The 22,897-nt window shown below is 40.0% G+C and overlaps 1 protein-coding gene and 1 long non-coding RNA gene across 2 annotated transcripts; one reads left to right on the top strand and one right to left on the bottom strand.

Moving 5' to 3' along the window:
* The first annotated feature begins 863 nt into the window (after positions 1-863).
* LOC141771825 (uncharacterized) lies at positions 864-11,972 on the top strand. The gene is made up of 5 exons (XR_012594796.1): positions 864-958; positions 1,129-1,244; positions 2,449-2,518; positions 9,026-9,112; positions 11,310-11,972. It is a non-coding gene; the product is annotated as an uncharacterized LOC141771825 (long non-coding RNA).
* A 1,871-nt stretch (positions 11,973-13,843) lies between these two features.
* On the bottom strand, positions 13,844-22,622 carry LOC141771809 (cytochrome c oxidase subunit NDUFA4). Its single transcript, XM_074642406.1, has 4 exons — positions 22,360-22,622; positions 18,816-18,901; positions 15,121-15,184; positions 13,844-14,082 (listed from the first exon to the last, which is right to left on the bottom strand). Exons 1-4 carry the CDS (start codon positions 22,399-22,401, stop codon positions 14,026-14,028), a joined length of 249 nt encoding a protein of 82 aa, XP_074498507.1. The 5' UTR covers positions 22,402-22,622; the 3' UTR covers positions 13,844-14,025.
* Positions 22,623-22,897: the final 275 nt, after the last annotated feature.

Below are 22,897 nucleotides of genomic sequence, written 5' to 3'. Positions count from 1 at the left end.
CTGGATTGAATCATGTCATGCTGTCCTGTTTTTATATCACTTAGAAGACAGATGTGAAGTGTGAAAGTTAGATTCAAAAACATGTATACCAAGCTAGTTTACACCTCCACTAAGGAAGCATTAAGCTATGACCTTTGGTGATTCCAGGACTCCTCCAACCATTTGATAAATTCCGTTCAAGTGTAGGAACAATTATACTGAGAGCCATGCGGTGGTGATTGGGAACAGAAATCCCCTTTGACAAGTTCCCACTATGGTTTCCTCTATGGTTCCCACTACGGCCCATGTGACCTAATACAAAGCAGGGGAACGTCTTTTTCAGATTCCCATAGAGTGCTACAGGAATGAGTCCGAAAACTCGGACATGAGTTAGCAATTTAGCACTTCCAGTTCCCTTGTCTGGAAGTCAATGGGTTTATGAATGGGTTTTTAGTTAGATGCCTGAAATAAGGTCTGTGATTAAACATAAAAAAAACATCCATGAACATAGGACCCTGGGAACTAGGAATGACCCCCACTTGACAACCTCTATAGCTGCAACACAAATCCAACACACCCTCTCTGAAGGGGCGGGACATTCAAACCTTTAAAGGCCCAGCACATGTTTGATTGAGTACAGCTGCTGCTGTTTCACAACTCAACCTTACCTGAACTCATGTAAAACACGTCTAACACACTTTGTGCCACCATTACTGCTGCTTCTGCTGCTCATGTAGCATTTTATAAAGAAGCTAAGCTGCCACCAGATGATATAGCCAAGCCTAATGTAGGGAGATGAGGAGGACATAACTGTGTTAGCACTGCTTCCTGCTGCTAATTGTTAATTGCTCTGTTCGACGACCATCAACATTACTCTCTATTGGAGAAGCTACACTGGACAACCATCCTTGTGGACAACATTGCTCTTTCCAGCGGCTTTACTATCTGCCAACATGTCGGGGGACCGCTGCTTCACCTGGTGAGCTCCAGGTTCTGTTTCTTTTCCCCAAAGACCATATCTTTCCCAAATAAAATAAAATGCAGAAACAATTCATGAGGGACAGTTGAACCTGTAAAAGCAAAAGGAAGTGATTACCAGTCATTAGTTTGTATTTCAAGCTGCAAATTGTGTGTTGTCCTCCGTCCCAGGTGCTCCAGCCCTGACATCCAGACAGTTCAAAGAAGCTGACTTTGTGCAAGTTGTAGAGTTCATGGATGAGGGCTTCAAGATCGCCTTGGACGTCAAGAAAAAAACAGATAAGCCAGTAAATTAATCATTTCAAAATGTACCTTAAAGGGAGATTTGTCAAGTATTTGATACACGTATCAACATGGGAGTGGGCAAATATACTTGCTTTATGCAAATGTATAAATATATTTATTATTGGAAATCAATTAACAACACAAAACAAGTAAGGGGATAATGTACAGCGAGCCGGTCATTGTTGAGAAATAAACCCCGACAGGGCGATGCCCGACGCGGAGCGTAGGTGTATCTCATCGCCCTGAAAGGGTTTCTTTAACAACAATGACCCGCTCGCTGTACATTATCCCGCTTATTACACAGCTACTTACTTAAGAAATCAATAATATGACACAAAAATGATCCGCCAGAGTCCGACATCAGAACTGCGCCCATAGCAACGGTCTATTATACATAGCAACGGTCTGTTATACATTGCAATGGTTTGCTATAAAGAAATAACAGACCGCAGAATGCAGTGATTAACCAATCAGAATCGAGTATTCAACAACGCTGTGTAATAATGACCTCACAGGTACTGCATTTAGCATAAAAAATATGCTCAAATCATAACATGGTAAACTCAAGCCCAACAGGCAACAACAGCTGTCAGTGTGTCAGTGTGTGATGTGATTATCATAAAGTGAAGTAAGGTGGCGTTGAAGCTTTCACCAGGCCCTTTCCCATGCCAGGCTTTAACAACCATTAAACCAACCAGTATAGAGTCTGTGGGGCCACAACAGCCAGGTGGCAGAAAGCTGGCTGGGCAAAAGTGTCCAAGGAGAGGGAAAAACATCATGGTAGTGAAATATGGTTGGTTCCCGTGAATCAGCCAATCAGATCTGGGAAATCACATTTTTTTTTATACTTCTTTGCAGTAATCCATCAATTCTGTTCTTGTATAAACTTGGCCTCCACGTTGAGGTCAAGAAACAATAAAATTTGAAAGATTTTGTAGAGCCGAAGAACCTATCTTATATTGTAATGCGTAAGGATCTTTCTCATTTGTCATGTCAAATCAAACGACCAACAGCTCTTGGTTTCACAGACTCTGTGACTTGATTAGTGTATAATTAGTTTTTATAATAAGATACACTACAAGGTCTTAATGCTGTAAAGAGTCTTAACTAATGTCACTAATGTAGATTATTATATTCACATGGAGATGTGTGCATGATAGCTTTCTTTTCTGTTTATGAACAACCATCCCTGTGGACAACTTACAGTGGGAACATTGCAACTCTTTCCAGCAGACCTACTATCTGCCAAGATGCCGAGGGACCACTGCTTCGCCTGGTAAGTGTTTGCTGCTTGTGCTAACATGACTGTTGATGTCTTGCTCTGTCCGTGAATGCCTCTTTATATCTGCTGCTGTTGACCTTCTTGGCTGTTGGCTCATCTGCTTTAAGTGACGTCTTGCTGTCTGATGCTTTTTGCTTATGCTTCTGACTTGACTTCTACCTACAGTATGCAGTGTATTTGCTTCTATATTAATTGTGAAATAGTGGTTGAAGTTACTTGTTGTTTGGTACCTGGATGTCATTCTGTGAACTAGTTGTTGTAATATGGATTTATTTGGAGTATTAGAAGTGTTGACGGGCTGAATTGTATCCTAATTCCCCCAGAATTATTGACTCAATGTTGTATGATAATAACACTAGACTCAAACTTGACTTCTTTTGTATCAGCTGAAACCAGTGTGTTTATGTGACTGCTTGCTTTGTTTGATTTATTTTTTCACTAAAAAGGATGTTCACTAAAAAAGATGTGTCCTATTTTGACTGTGACTTGGCCCAAACTGCATGTGATTATCATAAAGTGGACATGTCTGTAAAGGGGAGACTCGTGGGTACCCATAGAACCCATTTTCATTCACATATCTTGAAGTCAGAGGTCAAGGGACCCCTTTGAAAATAGCCATGACAGTTTTTCCTCGCCAACATTTTTGCGTAAGTTTGGAGCATTATTTAACCTTCTTCGTGACAAGCTAATGGGACTCGGTACCAATGGATTCCTTAGGTTTACAACCTACAACCTAAAAATTGCAAGTTGCGATAAAGAAATTGGTGACGTTAAAACAAATTTATCATCGCGTTAACTTTGGCAGTATTAACACTACCTTTTAAAAAAAACACATTGACTAAATATTTTACTACAAAAAGGGATGAGTAAATGTGATTTCTGTTGGACTTTAAAGTTGGGATAAATAGGGTCAGATCTGGTTCACAATAGGCCACTTCTCCCTGTGATAGTTGACAATCAGTATTGGACAATTCTCACTAATGGGTTCGCCAAATTTGTTATCGCTGGACAATATTGAATCAACAATTATTGTCTGCTGTACTCTATCTTTTTTTTCAAATGTGTTAATAATGCCTACTGAGAGCAAGAGCAATACCGTCTCTGTGCATCGAGGCACAATACTTTACCAGAAGACAATCATGCTTTCTTGAATAACGCTGTTAATGGAAACAAAATTGAGAAGCTACAAAATATATACGAATGAACATGAGAGCAAAGTTCACAGACAGCATCAAACTGTACTAAGTCGGGGGAATTTTAAGAACCCTTTGCAGTTTTTTGCTGGTCATTTTATATAATTGAGTCTTTTCCTCTTTACCCAGTTGGGGAGTTAAAATATTCCCATTCCTTAGAAACAACAACACAGATGAGCGATATCTTTTAGCAGCGGAACGGATCGTAAAATCACTCCGTAAAATGAATAGGTCCACAAGCAAGAAAAAATGCGATGAAAAAGTGCTCTTCAGTTGTAATTGTCATAATTGTACAGAGTATTACCCATCTGGTACATTTCCTCATAATGTTGGTCATATATCAAAGCCTTAAAACTCCCCTCTGATCTGCCCTCTGCTATTGTAGACGCACACACACACACACACACACACACACACACGCACGCACACACACACACACACACACACACACACACACACACACACACACACACACACACACACACACACATACACACAAACACACACTGTTTCAAATGAAAAGATGATAAAATTCAGTGCTCTTGGTAGCTGATCTGACAATAAATCATGTCTGTTTAATGAGCAGAGGGATAAATGACAATGTCAGCAATTAATTAGGAATGTATCATCAGTCTGTCATATCTGTCTGTGTGTGTGCACGTGTGTGTGTGCGTGTGTGTGTGTGTGTATAGCATGCATGAATGTACCTCTGTCACGTCAGTACCTGTCATAATTAAACCTGACAGACGTTGATATGATAGTAAAAAAGATCTAAATATAGCCGGGAGGAGCTGTCTGGGTGTAATTCCAAGTCATATTTAGCCATCCAAGCCACACTAATGCGTGGTAATTATCCCATAATGAAACATGAGTGCTCCTCGTAGTGTTAGAGGCTTCACTTCAGTCGGTGTGCGGGGTGTTGTCTGTCTGTACTATAATCCTAATCCACCGTCCTAATCCTTCCATACTGCACCTGCTGTTGCTACTACTACTGCTAATGATAATAATAAACCCTTAATTCCTGTAACACTTTGCTGTATCCACTGTAAACACAGTAAGGCATGCCAATAATAACGGAATGGATACAATGGAAAATATGATATTATCCCGCTTATTACACGGCTACTTACTTAAGAAATCAATAATTTGACACAAAAGCAGTCCGCCAGAGTCCGACATCAGAACTGTGCTCATAGCGACGGTGTGCCATAAAGAAATAGCAGAACGCCATGATTGACCAGTCAGAATCGAGTATTCAACACAGCCGTGTGATAATCTATAGTAATATAACACTTTTAAAGAAGTCATTCTGCATAATGATTACTTTTACTTTGGGTACTTAAAGAATATTTTGATGCTAAAACTTCTGTACCTTTACTTAAGTAACATCTTGAATTCAGTTTTACTTTATTATTAGACTGTGGCATTTCTACTTTTATTTAAGTAAAGAATCTGAGTATATTCCAGCCATGCAGCATCTCCGTACTCCAACCGTCCTTCTGACCCAAATCGCGGGTCTTGTCTTGTTTAAAGGCGCATGCGCGGATTCAAACACGCTATACTTTTAGATTAAAATGTACTTAGTATTTAAAGGTTCATGTGCAGTGACTATAAAACATTTAAATAGTACGAGTAAATCTATAATAAAAATACTCTTCGCACATAGTTAATTTATTACATGAATAAAATGGGTAAATATTAAAAAATGTACTTAAGAACTTCTAGTTCTCACTGAATCTTAATATTACCATGTAGAAATTATAACAGTAAATCTAATATATTTTACTATACCAAAAAGTCTGTTTTTTCAGTGTACTTCTTCCACCACTGGTAGCACTCCCCCTCAGGTTAACATTGTTACAGTATCTCTGTCTGCACCTTTGGCGTTGTTTGCCCTGTTAGCTGTGAGCCGCCAGCTTGCCTTCGCCATGTTGAGAGCTGTCGAGAGGCAATAGAAATGCTCCCAATCCCGTATTTAGTACCTTTAATTATTAACACCTGTCAAAATGTCTGCTGTGAAAAATGTCTATAATTTTGATAATTTAATTTAATTAACTGTTGTTGCACCTTTTGGCTTTACTTTTGGAATTTTTAGATGTTTTTTTAATTATAATTTTTTTTAATTATTATTTTGGTATTATTTTTTGTAAATAATAATGATAAAAAGTGGATGTTTCTTTATTTTTTCTCTCTTTGTATCTCCACTGTGGCTGGATTAATGACACTTAGTACTCAGGAGGACGAGGAAATCTTCCCCCCATCAATTAATTGTCTGACAGTGTCCCAGATGTGTGTGGAGAAACCAGATCTGACACTCACTGCAACGATCCAGGAAGCTGTATAAGTGTGTATGTGTGTGCTAATGCAGGCAGTGAGATTGTGCATGCCTGTCTGAAAGAGCCAGTTATACCCATTTTATACCCCAGATTTTCTTTTCTTTTTTTCCTTAACCTTAAGTAAACAAACATTTTGTCACACCTGCAGTAAACCTGCAGCGAGGAGCCAGTAATTGAAACCAGTTTTTTTTTCTCTCACCTCCTCTAACTTTATGGAAACTCTCCTCACTCCTGAACCGATGAGGGATTCCAGGAACAAGACTGCCAATGCAGCATAATTCTTTGTCCCGCTTTTCACACAGCACGAGCTATTCTCACGCTGTGTATTATAAACATGCCGCTGGCATATTTAGAAATTCATATAGGCAGGAGGATGTTACCTTGTGCATTGTCATATTTTTAGTGAGATGTGTTGTTGTTTGTTTTCTCTCGGCAGCTGTGTTCACAAGTGGCTCGCTTCTGTTGTGGTTTAGCGATCTGCGTTGGTCAGCTCAGAATACTTATATACTGTATACGTTCTGAATAAAACTACTTTACTAAAGCAATATTCCTATCACAACTGGAATAAAAAAACATCATGTCACTATATGGCCAGGACAGCAGCTGGAATCAGTTTCTAGAGCTGCAACGATTAATCGATTAGTTTGTGTAATTGTTAAAGAAAAAAAAAGTCAAAATTCTCTGATTCCAGCTTCTTAGATGTGATTTTTTTTCTTATTTCTTTACTCCTCTATGACAGTAAACTGAATATCTTTGAGTTGTGGACAAAACAAGACATTTGAAGACGTCATCTTGGGCTTTGGGAAACAACACTGATCGACATTTTTTACCATTTTCTGACATTTTATAGACCAAACAACTTATCAATACGATAAGATTATACGATAATACTTTATTGTCAGACAGGTCTGAAATTTGTTTTGCATCACAGCAGCTCCATTTGCAACATCACAAAAAGGACAAAGACAAGAAACAAGGATACGTACATTTAAACATTACAATCACAGAAGACGATACTCGGGGTCCTTCAACCTACATTTGATCTGGGATTAGTCTCCATATTTAGTTTGAGGATTGACTGGTGTACAAAAGAGTGCTTCAGTCTAACCTTATTAAATCGTGGAACCCTGTATCTCCGATTTGATGGGAACAATTCATATTCACTGTTCAAAACATGGTTGGGGTCAGAGACGATGGTGTTAGCCAGACTTATTATGTTATTATGATAGGCTGATTCATATAATTTCTCAAGGGGTTGACCTGCAATCTTTGAGCAGATTTTCATTTGGTGGAGCAGTTTTGACTTTAAAGTAGTGGACAAACTCTTGTACCATGTAGAATAACAATACTGTAGAACACTCATAATAACAGAAGTAAAAAACAAAAGATGAATTTGTTTACCTGATGCGGCGGAGAAAGTAAATTCTTTGTTTTGTCTTTTAACAGACAAATTCAATGTGGTCTTTCCAAGATAACAGATGGTCTATCATTACGTCCAAATATTTATATGAAAATACTTGCTGGATTTCTTCGTTATGAATAACAATAGGAACTTTATGAGAGTCAGATGGTGAACCAAATACAATTTCTTACAATCAATTAATCGAGAAAATAATTGACAGATTAATTGACAATGAAAATAATCATTAGTTGCAGCCCTATTAGTTTCATTACATTAATATTTAAGTACATTTTAATTTTAAATTTGTTTTATTTTACAACTACACAATCATTTGTGTTGTATGTTAACTTATATTACACTAAAAGTAGCCTGCTCAACTAACAACTCTTGCCATTCTTTTGTGCAATTTCATATATACTCCATCCGCTGATGAAGGCTATGTGATATGGTTGAAAGCTCTGGAAAAAGCTATTAAGTAGACTTTGGACCTCAAATCCTTTGCTGTATAAATATGGAAGTCATTCATTCCAGTTGAGCCAGGAAGTAACTCTGCAGTAAAATGCACCTTTTTATAACTGAAATGTTAGGTACAAACTTTTAACTTCAATATTTGATTTCACTTTCATATTACTGGACCTGGTTGCAACCTGTTCAAGCTGTTTGTACCGTTCGTAGCTTTACCTACGGAAATAATTGCACTGTAATTTGTATATAAGATATTCCTTTATTAGTCCCACAGTGGGGAAATTTGCAGTGTACAGCAGCAAAGGGGATAGTGCAGAAAAACAAGAAGCAGCAGTAAAAACAAAAATTAAGATGCAACACAGTGCACAGACATATAAAATATTAACAATTTAAATAGAAAGAATATAAAAATAGGAACAATATAAAAAAAGGGGAATATTAAAAATTGGAACAATATATACAGTATTGACAATAAACAGACTATTAACACAATTGCACAGGTGGACATATGATATGATATCCCACGAAATGTGTTTCTATGTAATCCACACAATTGTGAACCAGGAAGTATAAAGAGCGACAAACGCTGGGTAGAGAGGAGGTCGGGATGGATGTGTGGGTCAAAAAACACTAGACTTTTGTCCAGGAGACTAGTGTTCATGTCCCGTGTAAAACCAGAAGTCAACGTTGATTTATTTGTCACTTAACGTCCGTACTTAAGTTCCGCCACTTCGGGAGTTATTTTAACCCAAACCACGATCGTTTCCTAATTTTACTAAGTCAATCTTTCTAAGTAGTTTTGTTGCCTAAACGGAAGTTTATTTTGAAAAGATTATAGCAGAAATTGACACATGAGTCTCATGTTGCTGGACATTCATAGGAAAACGCACAAAAATGAAGAATAACTTTTTGTAAGATATCATACGAACCGTTGTACGGGGATTTGTTGACCTGGATTCCACGGTCCCAGTGGAATCCGTTTCCAGAATATCCACAGTATTGTCTGTACTTGCAATGTTATCATAACCAATGGCACATAATGACACATCTAATCACTTTGACAGTTATTCTCCAAAATGATTTGATTGTCTGACTTGGTCTGAAGATAGGGGGCGTTGCTCTATTGTGGAAATGAAACTCCACTGAGATGGTTTTGTTGGTGCAAACCTGTGGAAATGACAGAAGAATTACGGTATGTTGATATCATGCTCATCAAATGAACTCTTAAACATGCTACACCAATGTATTTCTCAAAATGTAACCTCACAACCTCTCCTTTACGAAACGTCGCTCCGTTTGGAGTTCTGGACAAACGCCGGTTTGCTTTTTGATTTTGATGTTCCACCTCTGGGAGAAAACATTAAAGGATGAAAGGCCTCACTATCTCCACTGGATCAGTGGATCTGCCCAAGGCCTCACAGCAACAGCCACGCTACCCCACCGCTGCCTCCTGTTTTGCGGCATGTCCTATTTACTTATTTATTCGTCCCTCCTCCACCCACGACTCACTTCTTATCTCACCCATTAAAATTAATCCTCGTCTAAAAATATCTACTCTTGCTCGTCAGAGAGGATGTAATCGAGGAGGAGATGGTCTCTCTCGATCTCCCTCCCTCCCTCTCACTGACAAGTTGTCTGAGAAAAGTGCTCTCACTTCAACTCATGACGTAGAAAAATGACAAACACAACCTGTGTTTGTAAAACTGAGATCCTGATCACACACTGCCATACTTTGTTTCCTACTGAGGCCTGATTGGGATTGCATGTCTGCTTTAGTGTTTGCTGTTTTGGAAAAGAACTGCGTTGGTTTGTTGACACAGACGCTAACTGTTGAAGCCATATGAATGTAGTAATTTAGTCCTATTTTATCGGTGGTAGTATGAGTTGGAAAAATGACTAAAAAGCAGGGAAGCAAAAACATGTTATTAGATAAAGAAAGAAGGGATGGTGTGTTCAGGTGATGTTTTATAAAACAGTTATATTTGAAGTGTTGGAAGATGAATGGATAAAATGTGAATGGCATAAAAGAAAGAGATTCAACATAATAAATAAAAAATATTGTACATCTTATCCTAACCAGCGGGTTACATCCGAGTCTGAAAAGTGAGGCCAATGCTGAAGGGCCTTAAACCTGCATTCTTTCTAATAGCCAGCAGGGGGCGACTCCTCTGGTTGCAAAAAGAAGTCTGATTGTATAGAAGTCTATGAGAAAATGAGCCTACTTCTCACTTGATTTATTACCTCAGTAAACATTGTAAACATGAGTTTATGGTCTCAATCACTAGTTTCAAGTCTTCTTCAATACAGCATGATGTTCATTTAGTAAAATATCATTTAGAGTCAAATAGACCATAAAGGGAATGATTACCTTGTGATTGAGAGGTTGCTACCACGCCGTTGTCCGGTCTGGGAGTTGTCTGCGTTTTCATCTGACAACTTTAACCTTTTCACAGTGTGTTTTCAGCTCATGAAAGTTAATTCAAACATTTTGATCGACTGAAAATGTCTTACTCGGCGTTCGGTTGTACTAAGCTCCACCCTCTCGTGTCTGGTTGCAAAAAAGCAACATGGCAACGGCCAAAATGCCGAACCGGAGGCTTCAAAACAGCAGTCCACAAATCAATGGGTGACGTCACGGTGACTATACGTCCACTTCTTATATACAGTCTATGATTCTAACTGGTAAATTGTTTGATGGCGAGCCGTTGGCGTGCGTCTCCCTCGGCCTTTCAGGTTTTATGCTGATACTAACACACCGAGGCAATGCGATCACAACGACCTGTGAAGCTGCTCAGGTTGGATAATAACTGTCCCCCCTCTGTGTGTGTGTGTGTATATGTGTGTGTGTGACCTTGTGATTATGCCCCAGTGTGATGCTTTGGCCCGGCTGATTACCTGTCAGCAGGTTTTGTGCATCTGACACAAACGCACGCATACACACACAAATCACCGCCCAGCAACAGACAATACCCACTGGGCAGGTCACCACACTGTTGCGGGAAGCATATTGCTGTTTAAAAGGAGCAGACGGGCACACACACACACACACACAGACACGCTCACACACACACATAAATGGACCCATGCAGGGTCTGGAACATAGATTGTCTATTAAGGAGTGTATTAGGAGGACCCAGAGGTCTGGCATTGAGACAGTTTGTGTGCCATTAGAGAGGGATTTTATGTTGTTGTCTGGTGTCCAGTGATACCTTGTGAGAGCACACACACTCCACAAGGCACACACACAGACACAAACATTCATCATTCAATGAACTCTCCAACACAGGAGAATTATGCCAGCAGGAGTCATATTTTGAGAAACTACTGATACTGTCATTTTCCTGCTCCATACCTAAAGTGAAAATAATGTTTTGGTTTTTTTTCAACAGAGGAGCAGTGATCAAACGGTTCAGTGATTTGTCTCCTTGGACTATATCTTTCTGGGACTGAAAACCGGTTTAAAAGAGCTCTATGACCCACACGGATACTCGTCTCTCATGATTGATTTCTATTTCGGTCCTCTTCATCTGCAACTTTATATCTCAGCATGTGTGCATGTGTGACTTACTTGTCCCAGTAGTGCTGGATTTGTGAAGTGATGAGCTCAGTAAATAATGTTTTTTCCCTTGGAAATTAAAAGCAAGGTTTGGGTTTTGTAGAGCATGTATGAATTCATTAACTCCGTCAAGCATAAATATTGGCAGCTCATGGTATGCATATAAATGTCACACACTTTTCTGAGTGTAACAGCAGACTTTCCATAACCTAAACTTTTAAGAAACTGAGAGACTTTGGCACTAGATTTGCATTTATGTCTTCATTGTACTATACAAACCGAGACACTTTGCATCAGCGACCGATACGGATGTGCGTGATTAGTCGACTAGTGGATTAAACCTTGCTTCCCCCGCCATTCGGCACCAGAAATACTTGGTTGGTTAAACTTATTATTTTATTAATGTATACATTTAAATGACATGTTGACATATGCTGTCTGAGCTGTTGCTGTGGAGAGCTGCCGCTCCTCCTCCTCCAGCAGCAGCGGTGCCTCTCTGTTCCAAAATAGTGGTTGGGTTCAGCAGTCAGTCTGCTTATCTCCTGATCAGCTACATTGGCCAGCAGATAAGGCTCTATCAAATGTAATTTTTTGTTTTAGGTTTGAAGCTTTGATTGAGGTTTTTGAATGGAGCTTCAAATGTCATCATGTCATATTTTAGGACGACATCACCCTAAACAATATTGAATTTTCTGTTATAAATGTATGCTAATTTATGATCCTGTTATGCTAGACCGCCTCCTTAACACAGGTGTGTGCGGGAGAGTAAACAGAAGGGATGCATCGGGTATCGGCCCGATACTGACTCAAATAGCTGGATCGGATATTGGCGACAATGGGGCGATCTATTAAATTAAATTATATACATATATAGTCTATATATCTATTATATATCTTTATATACTATATATGTTACAGTATAGACTGGAATTTTAGTTCTGCATTAAAAAGGTTTATACCGCAATTGTAATTCCTTGATTTTCTTGCCAAGATGCTAGTGTATGATTTATTATTTTAATAATAAATAATAATAATAATACATTTTTATGTATTTATTTGTTGCATTTTGTTTAACAAAGTTAAGAAATCAATGTTTAAGTCAAGCCTGTTGTTGCCTTACACATAAAAGAATGAGCCCAGTCACTTCCACACAGTGAGGCATACAGCTTATTCATTAAACACTGGTATCAGATCGGTACTCGGTATCGGCCGATACCCAAAGCCCAGGTATCGCTATCGGTATCAGGACTGAAAAAGTCGGATCGGTGCATCCCTATAGTTAAACGTTTTTTGACTGCAAAAAGTTGTTTTTGAACGGCTAAACGCCAACAAATATGGACTGAAGCACAATATTTCGTTAGATAAAAACATGTTGTGAATTTTGGAAAATGATTACATCTTTTCTTTCTTCAATAAATGTTGACTTTTGGACTGAGGACTGCGTCAATTTACATTACAGAGACGATCAAGGGCTGAATGCAGCATCGCTCGCTATGTGTGTTTGTTTGAGAGAGATAGAGGGAAGAGAAGTTGGAAGGTAACAAAACTAGCACACTAAGATACTACTGGTAGCCTATAACCGATGCCAAACCATTTCTCCTCATATACCACAGTCCCCGCTGGCGTTTCATCAAATATTACACACACCGGGTTTGTGAGGTGCATTCCTAACCGGGCGAACGGAGCGGACACTGGGAACATATTGATTTCAGCAGCATTTATTGAATAAAACTTGATTAACGATTTCAAATGGCTCTTATGCACAATGTTTAACATTGTGTGTTTTCTTACTTTGAGACTAGCCGACTAATCTAACTTTAAACTTCCGTTTAAACGTCAGATAAATTTGTCTTTAGGAACATCCCTAGCGACCGATGACATCGCTTGTGTGTCACCCAAGGGAGACATACCTGTAAATAAATAGCTTTACTCGACTTGAAGTTAGCATTGTTTTAGAAAGTCAACTCACCTCCCAATTCCAGCTGTAGGTTATACAGTGTGCAGTCCATCCAGGATCTCAACCAAACTGTTTTTTTACTCTGTTTTTTAAACCATTACCAAATAAAAAATTGGATCAGTGCAGCTTTAGAGAAAAACAGTGTGATTCACTGATCATTATAAACTTGCTTTTCTGCATCAGACCCTGACTTTTGACCTCTCAGTTGAGGGTTTCACATGGAAAGAGAACTAACAGAAAATATCAACACAGATATTCAAATATATTATCATTATTATTACTGTAGTCTGAAAAATTCAACATTCATTTTCATCTCCAATATCCACCCAAATTAAAATATTTCCTGATGAATTCGCAGCATCTAAATAATAGCATACACCCACACGAATCATGCACAGAAGAACCCAGCCTTCTGTCTCATCTTGTAATCTTTAATAGTTTTTGGTCACAGGGTTACAGTGTTAACTCAGAGCTGTTGTCGTGGAAGCGTGAGGTGAAACTGAGGGAATGTTCAAGAAGATGCTTCACATCACCGAGGCGACAGCAGGAGGTCCTGCCAAACTTGGCGACCCTGGAGTTGCCCGGAGGACCTTTAGAAGTCAGGGCCCTCTTTCTTCAGGTTCTTGTAGTCTGTGTTGACGGCCACAAACTGTGTAAGGCAGGAGGAATACATTTAAATCTGTTTTGCTTAAATTAAATTCATCAGTGCTGTCTTAAGGAGAATGCATGGGGAGGGGGAAAAAAGGAGGCAGGGGTGAACATTGTTTCCCCTCAAGTGCAAATATAGACTCACCCAAACATGCTTATGATGCTTTCCAGCTCATTTATTTTTTCAAATATTGTCTTGTATATGTCTTGGAATTAACAGTTTGCTTATGCCATAGATAATACATATATATATTGTGTGAGTGCATGCATGTGTTATGCATACATCACAACCGTCCAACCATGAAAAACACATTTTTGCGTCTAGCAGTGATCATTTTCTCCCCGTGTATTTTTCTTGATTGGTCTGCCATTAAAACCCTCGCCTCCTCTGTCCTCCCTCCCCCTCTCTCCCACTCCCCCCTCCTCATTATGATCATTGTTTGGACTTCAGTGGAATTTCGATGCGAGACCTTTGCCTCGCTATCGAGAATTAAACATGCCGTGTCCTGACCTTTTGTCTGCAGCGACTTTCATTCCACTGTCAAGCAGCGCAGCCTTGAAACGCTCAGAAAACGCTCTTTTCTCTGAAAAACACATCAGCCAGATCTCCTCTTCTGGGACTTGTCAGTTGGTTGTTTTTCTGCTCTATTTTGGGTCAGCGTTAATAATATTTTCATTAGTTTGTCTGAGGTTCTGGCCTTGTTCAAAAAGGTAAGGCAAATTATTACCGACCACTTAAAGCTCCCGCTTCCATCTGCCTTTAATTTGTTTTTGAAAGACACTTTGTTTTCCTTTTTTGTTTGAACAAATGTGAAGAAAGGCATGAAGCAGCCATATTGATCTGATTATTTTGCCAGCATTGGTTGATCCAGATCTATTTCGGTAGGTTTTTAGGCTGTTGATGACGAATGTGAGATTTACAGTGACTCAAGGGAAACAATGCCAATCTTGTAGTTTTCTGGCAGACATGATTGGTGTGAGCAAGCATGTGGTCGTACTGTGTGTGTGTGTGTGTGTGTGAGGGGCGTGCAGTAGCTACCTTGTACTGGTAGGTTGGGTCGAGCGTGCTCCACGGCTCAGGGTTGTTCTTCTTGTCCCATAGGCTGCAAATATGGAAAGATTCAGGGCATGCAGAATAAAGAGAGGAAGAATGAAGAGAAAAGACAGGACATGAGGATGAGCAAGGCATTCATGATGGAGGCAAAGCGCAACATAAAGAGTAGGGGGTGGGAAAAACATGTATTCACCTCCTGATTTCAATTTTTTTTTTTTTTTTTTACGATTTTGAAATATATTTTTTAATGCCAGAATCGCTTTATTTGCTTCATTTGAGTCTATGCGGAGGTAGAAGGAAGTTACCGCTTTTAATGTTGTAGTCAGAGTCCTGTGATGTCATATCTGTTCCGTATCCGTCAACCAAAACAAACCGCAGCGAGCTGAAACGATAAAGTAGAAGACGGCGGAGGGTCCGCATGGATACGACCTGCACCCTCACATTTTAAAAAGCGGTAAACACTACACATACAATAAAGTATGGAAACATTTTAGGTTTCACACATTGCCAGGAAAAGCAGAGCTACACATGGCTAAAGCTGCATGCTAACTCTGTCATGGACAGGAAACGTTATCGTGTTGCGGTAACGTGCGGTCAAGCCAGCCATCACTCTCAAAATGGTCAAAATAGGCCGACGCTACAACTGTAGAGCACCCATATACTGACATTTATGTTAAATGCATTCAAACGGCCCCGATGGAGCTGACCATGGATGTATAAAGAGAACGGAAGAAAATCGTAATATCGAATCGCAATACTTTAAAATCACAATACACATCAAATCGGCACCCAAGTATCGTGATAGTATCAAATCGGGAGATAGTTGTATCGTCCCAGCCCTAATAAAGAGCAGATGCACAGAAAAGGAAGACTTGGAGAAGAGAAACAGACCGAGATGTTAACAAATGGGAGGGAACAGAAGGACCGAGACAAAAGGAGATAAACACATAGATGTTGGATGGAGACACAAGTTGGAAATAGAGAGAGGTGATTATGAGATGAGGTGAACTCAGCCCAGTGACTTGGCAGTGCTCCTCTCGTCATTAACCAAAGTCTGGATTTCACAGCGCTCCACTGTGACTGTCCATCCCTCGTCCTCCTCGTCCCCCTCTGGCAGCACGTCGCGCCACCAAAGCACAAACAAAGAGACCGAGAGACTGATGGCAGAGCGGGCATGTCTCTCCCTCTCTCTCTCCATTACCACAAACACTAGACAGTCATCTGAGAGAGAGAGGCAGCCACAGACCACAGCACTCATCATCAGCTGGTGATGAGGTCAGGCTTTATGGCTGACCCTCAGAACAAGTGGTTGTGTGTGGCCCAAAATAGGACACGAACAGAGTCACTGAGTTCAGTGCAGATTCTGAGATTAGACAGTTGAATACAGCCAGCTTCGCTTGTTATAAACATTAATTCAATGTATGTTTTGATACTAGTATCAAATTCAGTGCTCTCATGTGGATGGCAGTAGAATTCGGGTTTGATTGCATTTCATCAAATCTGAATCAAATATCCGCTTATTAAATCCAAATATATTTCAAATCCCTTATCTAATTGTTTCACTTTCAACATTTGCCCAACCTTTAAATCAGGCGGCTGAAATTATATTCATCAGATATTTTGGCCAATAAGTAAGAAAGAAAAATGCAGTACAGAAATTGTTTTAACTAGGGCTGTCCCGAATATATTTTTTTGGGCTTTGAAGCTTTGGTGAGAAATATTTGAAGGTATTCGAAGCTCCGTGGCGTGGTGCAGCAGGCTAATGTCGATCTGTCTCCATCTCCGCCGATACAGTGCCGTTTACCACACTACCGTACACGCACGCACCTCTACACACAACAAACGGCAATATCCATCTGAGGATAACTAATAATTAATGTAGAATATGAAAAAATTAATAATGTTGTGGGCTATTTACACTTCATTATTACATACTTATATAAAAAAAACAAAAAACTAAGCATTTGAATAGTGATTTGGAGATCGATTACCATGGCAATGGTTGAAGCTTCAAAGCGTTCGGGTCAGCCCTAGTTTTAACTGTAAAATGTCATGTTCAATAAATATAATGTTTTCAAAAGTCTTAGGTAACAAATGTTTCCAGAATCATCTTGTAGTGTACTGTTTAGCTGTAAAATGAGAAAGTTTGTGACCCGGCAGCCATGTTGAGATCATTTGAGGAAATACCAAGCACCGCCCACCAGCCGGAGCACAGCCAATAGGAACGCTCTCTCTCTGAAATGACCTGTGATTGGCCAAAGTCTCCCGTCATGGGCTAGTTTTTTTAAAGCCTGAAAACAGAGCCATGAGGAGGTGCAGAAGTCTAGTTATCTCTCAGAACACTTAAATCACAATATGCTGAAAGGTTATTATGGAATTTTTGCCCAATCATGCCAAAAAATGGTTGCCTATTGCAGCTTTAATAAGATACAACTGATTATCTGCTGTCAGTGACACTTGTCATTTCTTCCAGTGAAAGACATGCCGATTAGACTGTTATCAGGCCACTAAATAGGCATTATCGATGGTAATAATCTCCACAGATGTGGGTCAGTAGGACTCTGCTACACCCAATGTTAGGTTTTATCATCTATTCACATGGTCGATCACCGAAAGAAGGTATAAAATAAGAGAACAGCGGCCTCTAGCAACCATAGTTACAATAGTAACTAGGACTGGAGCAGAACCAGAAGTCAGGCGCTGTACTATAGATAGGGTGAAACTCTATGGCCCTGTTCAGACCTGGTATTAACATGCGTCCTCAGTGATCCGATCACAAGTGGACAGCCTTAAGTACGTCTGTTCCCACCTGGCATTAAAATGCGTCTCCACATGCGTCTTCAGTGGCCACTTGTGATCCAAGGTAAAAGAAGCTAAAAGAATGTGGTCATCTGTGGCCCAGACCACCTCTGAATGTGGTCTGAAAGATCCGATCTCAATGCGTCCTTAATGCGTCTTGAGTGTGTTCACACCTGTACTTAGAGCTGTCCACTTGTGATCGGATCACTGAGGACGCATGTTAATATCAGGTGTGAACAGGGCCTATATGGAGTGGAAGTCGGGGACAAGGCTTTCACCCAGGAATCCAGGGTCCGCATCCCGTGTGAAACCAACAACGCGTAGTTGTCTTTCACTTTCACTTTTGAAACATGTTTTTTTTAAGCCATAACACAATGTTTTTCTTTAAACTTAAACTTAACTAAGGAGTTTTGTTGCCTAAACCTAAAGAAGCTGTTTTGTTAGTGTTCAAATCGTAACGTTTCATTCAGTTTTACGCTTTGGTTTTAAGTTTTGCTTTCACTTTCGCAACGTAGTAAGCGTATTAGGCCCCTAATAACTCACATCTTTTGTATTTATAGCGACCGATAACGCCTGTTTAATGGCCTGAGAATCCTGCTACCTGAATGTTTTGTGCATTGCTCTTTTCTAATAAGGCCAAGTGAGATTTTATTGCCTCCAAGCTCAGCGAATCTGGCTTTATTTCCAGCATGGACCCAGAAAAGGGGGGGCTGGCTATCGGGACCCGACTCTGTTGGCAGGATTAAAAGTTCTCAAATGATACCCAGCTTTATGCATCCGAGGTTTGGATTAAGCTGACAATAATGGAAAGTAACATTCTCTAAGTATTTAAAGGAAGGTAGAAGATTACTACTCCAAGATTAGACAGACAACCATCTTACGTAACATGAGGTCCTCTTGCCAAGCGGATCAGGTAGAAGGTGGCCCCGCAGACGCCCAGAGTCAGGAAGACAAATTGAGGGATTAACTGAAGAGAGGAGAGGAGGATGGCATTAGTCCCAGACTACAGAGACACACGAGGGTAAACAAACACATCCTATCAAGTGGTTGGCTGTGACATGCACCGCGAACATGCACCTGTGTGAAATACACACATACTGTATATACACACACATACACGGGTAGTTGTTATTCCTGTTTTTCCCTCTCCTTGCCCTCCTCCATATGCATGAGGCCCGGGCCATGTGTGAGGCAGCTCACTGTCAGCCTGGGTTGAACGGGCAAGGACGAGGTGGAAGAGAGAGCTGCTGCACCTCTGTGTGTGTGCCAGCCTCTCCTCCTCAACACTATACCTGTCAGCCTGAGCGACAGCATCACACACACACACACACACACACGAAATGAGAGCGAGACATATGCATATACTCACACACACACACACACACACACATATGCGGATAAATGAGCACACACACACACGGTCTGAGGCACGAGTGTGCGCACACCCGCACACACAGTTATTTGATGTGCCGAGCGGTGATGATGACAGGAATTAAAATAGAAAAGCACATTAGGGGGACAGGGGAATAATGTGATATGTCATCTTAAACACCTAAAGCTTAGCCGTGTCAATCCTCGCCACGCAGCATCTATTCATCAACACTACACTGCCATACATTTCCTGTCTACTTTGCTGTGTGATACTCTATGTATGAGACACAGAGAGGAGAGGGGGGGGGGGGGGGGGGGGTAAGTCACACCACTGTCGAACAGCTGTTCTCAGCCCACACAGATCTAGTCAAGCTGTAGAGAGATGACAGTTTGATCAGGTTGAACTGAAGGATGTCTCTTCTCAGCTGCATCTAGACATCTGTCTTCTGTCTGATTGCGTTGGCACTTGCCTTGTTGTTGATTAGGAGAATGATAACAATTTGACATTCACTTCCTTAAAGCTGCGGATGAGGAAAATATCTATCCCTTGGCTACATACTGGAACCACTCGGCACACAACTATTTAACAACTCCGACTCAGAGTATGGACTTCCTGCTTCAGACTTATACCCAAGTGATCAGTCTCCCGAGTGTCAGTTAGGGCTGTGTAGTGGCTAGAATCTGGGCGATCACGATACAGGGGTTATGATTCAATATATTGCGATATATTGCGATACTGTAAGCAAGGCAATACTGCCATTTTTTTGTTTCTAAATCTAATTTTAGGAAAACTGTCATAGTATAAATAACACACCACCATATGATTAAAATCTGAGTAAAAAAAGTTTACTTTTTTTATGCAATCAGAACAGTGGGATCTACATTTGCATCCAACATCATAGCACTTTGTACTTTGAGAGCACACATACACTGAGAGGGCACATTTATTTGCCAATGAAATAAAATATTGACTGTCTTTGCATGTAAATTATTAATTAAATTAAAAATCAATGCAACGTTTTTGAGAATCACTACAGTATCATAAAACATAATATCGCTATACTCTATTTTCGATATTTACTTACACCCCTAGTGTAAGGATTGTAAAGATTCTTAATAGGGATGCAACTGACAGTATTCCTATTGCCAACTAATCTGCAGATCATTTTCTCAATTAATCATTTTATCAATTGTCTATTAAATGTCAGAAAACAGTAAAATATCACAATTTTCCAGAACCCAAAGTGTGATCTTCAAATTACTGGTTTTGTCCAACCATCAAAATTATTTTCATGAAATAATGACTTAGACTCTGATCAGACGGAGCACGTTTTAGCAGCCTGGGGCGGCTTGTGATTTTGTAATTTTTCTCAATGAGGGTGAAGTATTTTTCGCGCTGTTGTTGTGTTGCTGAGCGCCTCGCGTTTTTTACGCAGTTCGCATAATCCGGTGAAATTCAGCACTAAAATGTATGTCATGCAAGAGAGCCAATAAAAACAAATGCAATGATCGAAGTTGTCCTATTGACTTTTAAGGTGTGTTGATTTATTCACGAAGTCAACTCATGCATTGAGTAACATGCAAGAAAACATTCCACCTTAAAAGTCGCCTGTAGCTGCCGGTAGCCTTTGAACGGCTCAGACTGCAGCGTAATATTCTCAAAATGATGAAACTATTCATAGAGTCCGTCCAGCATTTGACCATGTGGTCAGTTGGAACAGTGGTTACGTAACCTTTGAAATGAGCCACAACTTAACCGTGCATGTGCACTCCGATACACTCCACGTCATAAGTGCACTCCGATACTTAAACAAATAGCATTACAGCCCTGGTGCTCACCCAGCCTGGCTTTTATATTATATAACTATTCTACAAGTTGGTTCACTGAGAATTTCTCAACTTCCTCAAGTTAACCCTGGAAAAGAAGTTCATCGTGCACATCGAGTTTTCACTGCACACACACACATGCACACACAAGCATGCAAACATACACACACAACGCTGACTGCAGACGCTCAGCTTCGATCATTGAAGTAAACACAAACAGCCACGCACACACAAACACACAGAAGCAGGTCAGCTTTGATCGCTCTCTCTCTCTCTCACACACACACACACACACACACAAAGCAAATAATCAAGACGTGTGTGTGTGTGTGTGTGTGTGTGTGTGTGTGTGTATGTGTGAGCGTGTGCGTGTGTGTGTGTGTGTGTGTGTGTGTGTTGGGAGCTGTCCACTCCCTAGTGCTGATATCTTCATATCGTGCCACACAAGTGCGAGTTTCCCGTTTTACCATTGAGCCTGACCGATATAGGAAGTGTTTTATACTCGCTGGGGTTCGATACTGTTGCTGCCCTTATTACTTTTCTGGTGCACTGCCAAACCAACCCCGTCAATCCACGAATTTGGGTCACCCTCAGCATAGCTCTGAGGCAACAGCAGAAAAAACAAGCACAGACAGCTTATGTGTCTTTCTTTTTCTGTCTTTCTTCATTTTATTTCGATAGCTATGAAGCAAATTAACATGCCAATGATACAATGTAATCATGTGCAGCCACAGTACTGTACTTGGTTTTAATGATTTGTGTGATCAGATGAGTAATTCTAATTGTTTTAATGTGATGTAATAAAAGAATCTAAGCTCAAAGGTCCACATACAGTAGCTGTTCGAGCTTTCAGCTCCATCTCTCCATTTTTTTTAAGCTTTGTGTGTCCATATATACTCATATCACACATATACTTCACACTTTATAGAAATGTAGTATATATATATATATATATATATATATATATGTAGAGTATATTTATTTTCAAAGATAGATGTGTAAGTCTTCCCTACCATTCAGTGAATTAAAAGCTGATGACCTAAATGTATACAATTTGGGAAAAAACAATACCCAACATCCCAGAAAAGCCATACACAAAAAATAAACAATGTAACTTTTGTTTGTTTTTTTAAGCCGTGTGTATACATCAACATGTGACAAAAAGAGCTTGATAGTCATAGAAATAACCACAGAGCTCAATAGATACATAAATATGATACAACCTACCCCAGGATGTTTCTTCGCGTGTTGAATCATGGTCTTAATCATCTTTATTATTCTTCAAAAACAAAGAAGCAAATAAATTCTCCAAATAAAAACTAAACCATAGAAAAACTACACTAAAGCTAAAGTTTGACTATTGTATCCATGTGAATTAAAGTCATGTAGATTTCTAGAAAGATTTGTTGTTTGCTGCGGTATGTTGGCCAGCGCAGACAAACCTGTTGCCAATCCCCTCAGCTCTGTCCCTCACCCTCCCTCCCATCGGATGAATGAGAGGGTCAGCGAGGGAGAGACAGACCGTCCTAATCCTCATAATCACATCAGTCGAGGACACTGTGTGTTTCCACTGAGGTTCATTGAGTACTCAGTGTCCTAAAGTGTTTTGTTATACAACAACAAAACTGCAGGTACTTTTAAAATCAAATTTTTTACTGACACAACAGACACAGACCGACATTTTCCGAACAGTTCCTCCTGGAGTTGCAGCAGCGGTGCAGCCTGCTCCTATAATGGCTTCATATTTAGACCTCACACCCAGAGT

Source organism: Sebastes fasciatus, chromosome 1 (assembly GCF_043250625.1).
Source record: "Sebastes fasciatus isolate fSebFas1 chromosome 1, fSebFas1.pri, whole genome shotgun sequence".
Taxonomy (NCBI): Eukaryota; Metazoa; Chordata; class Actinopteri; order Perciformes; family Sebastidae; genus Sebastes; species Sebastes fasciatus.
This window is presented reverse-complemented; position numbering and strand designations above follow the sequence as displayed.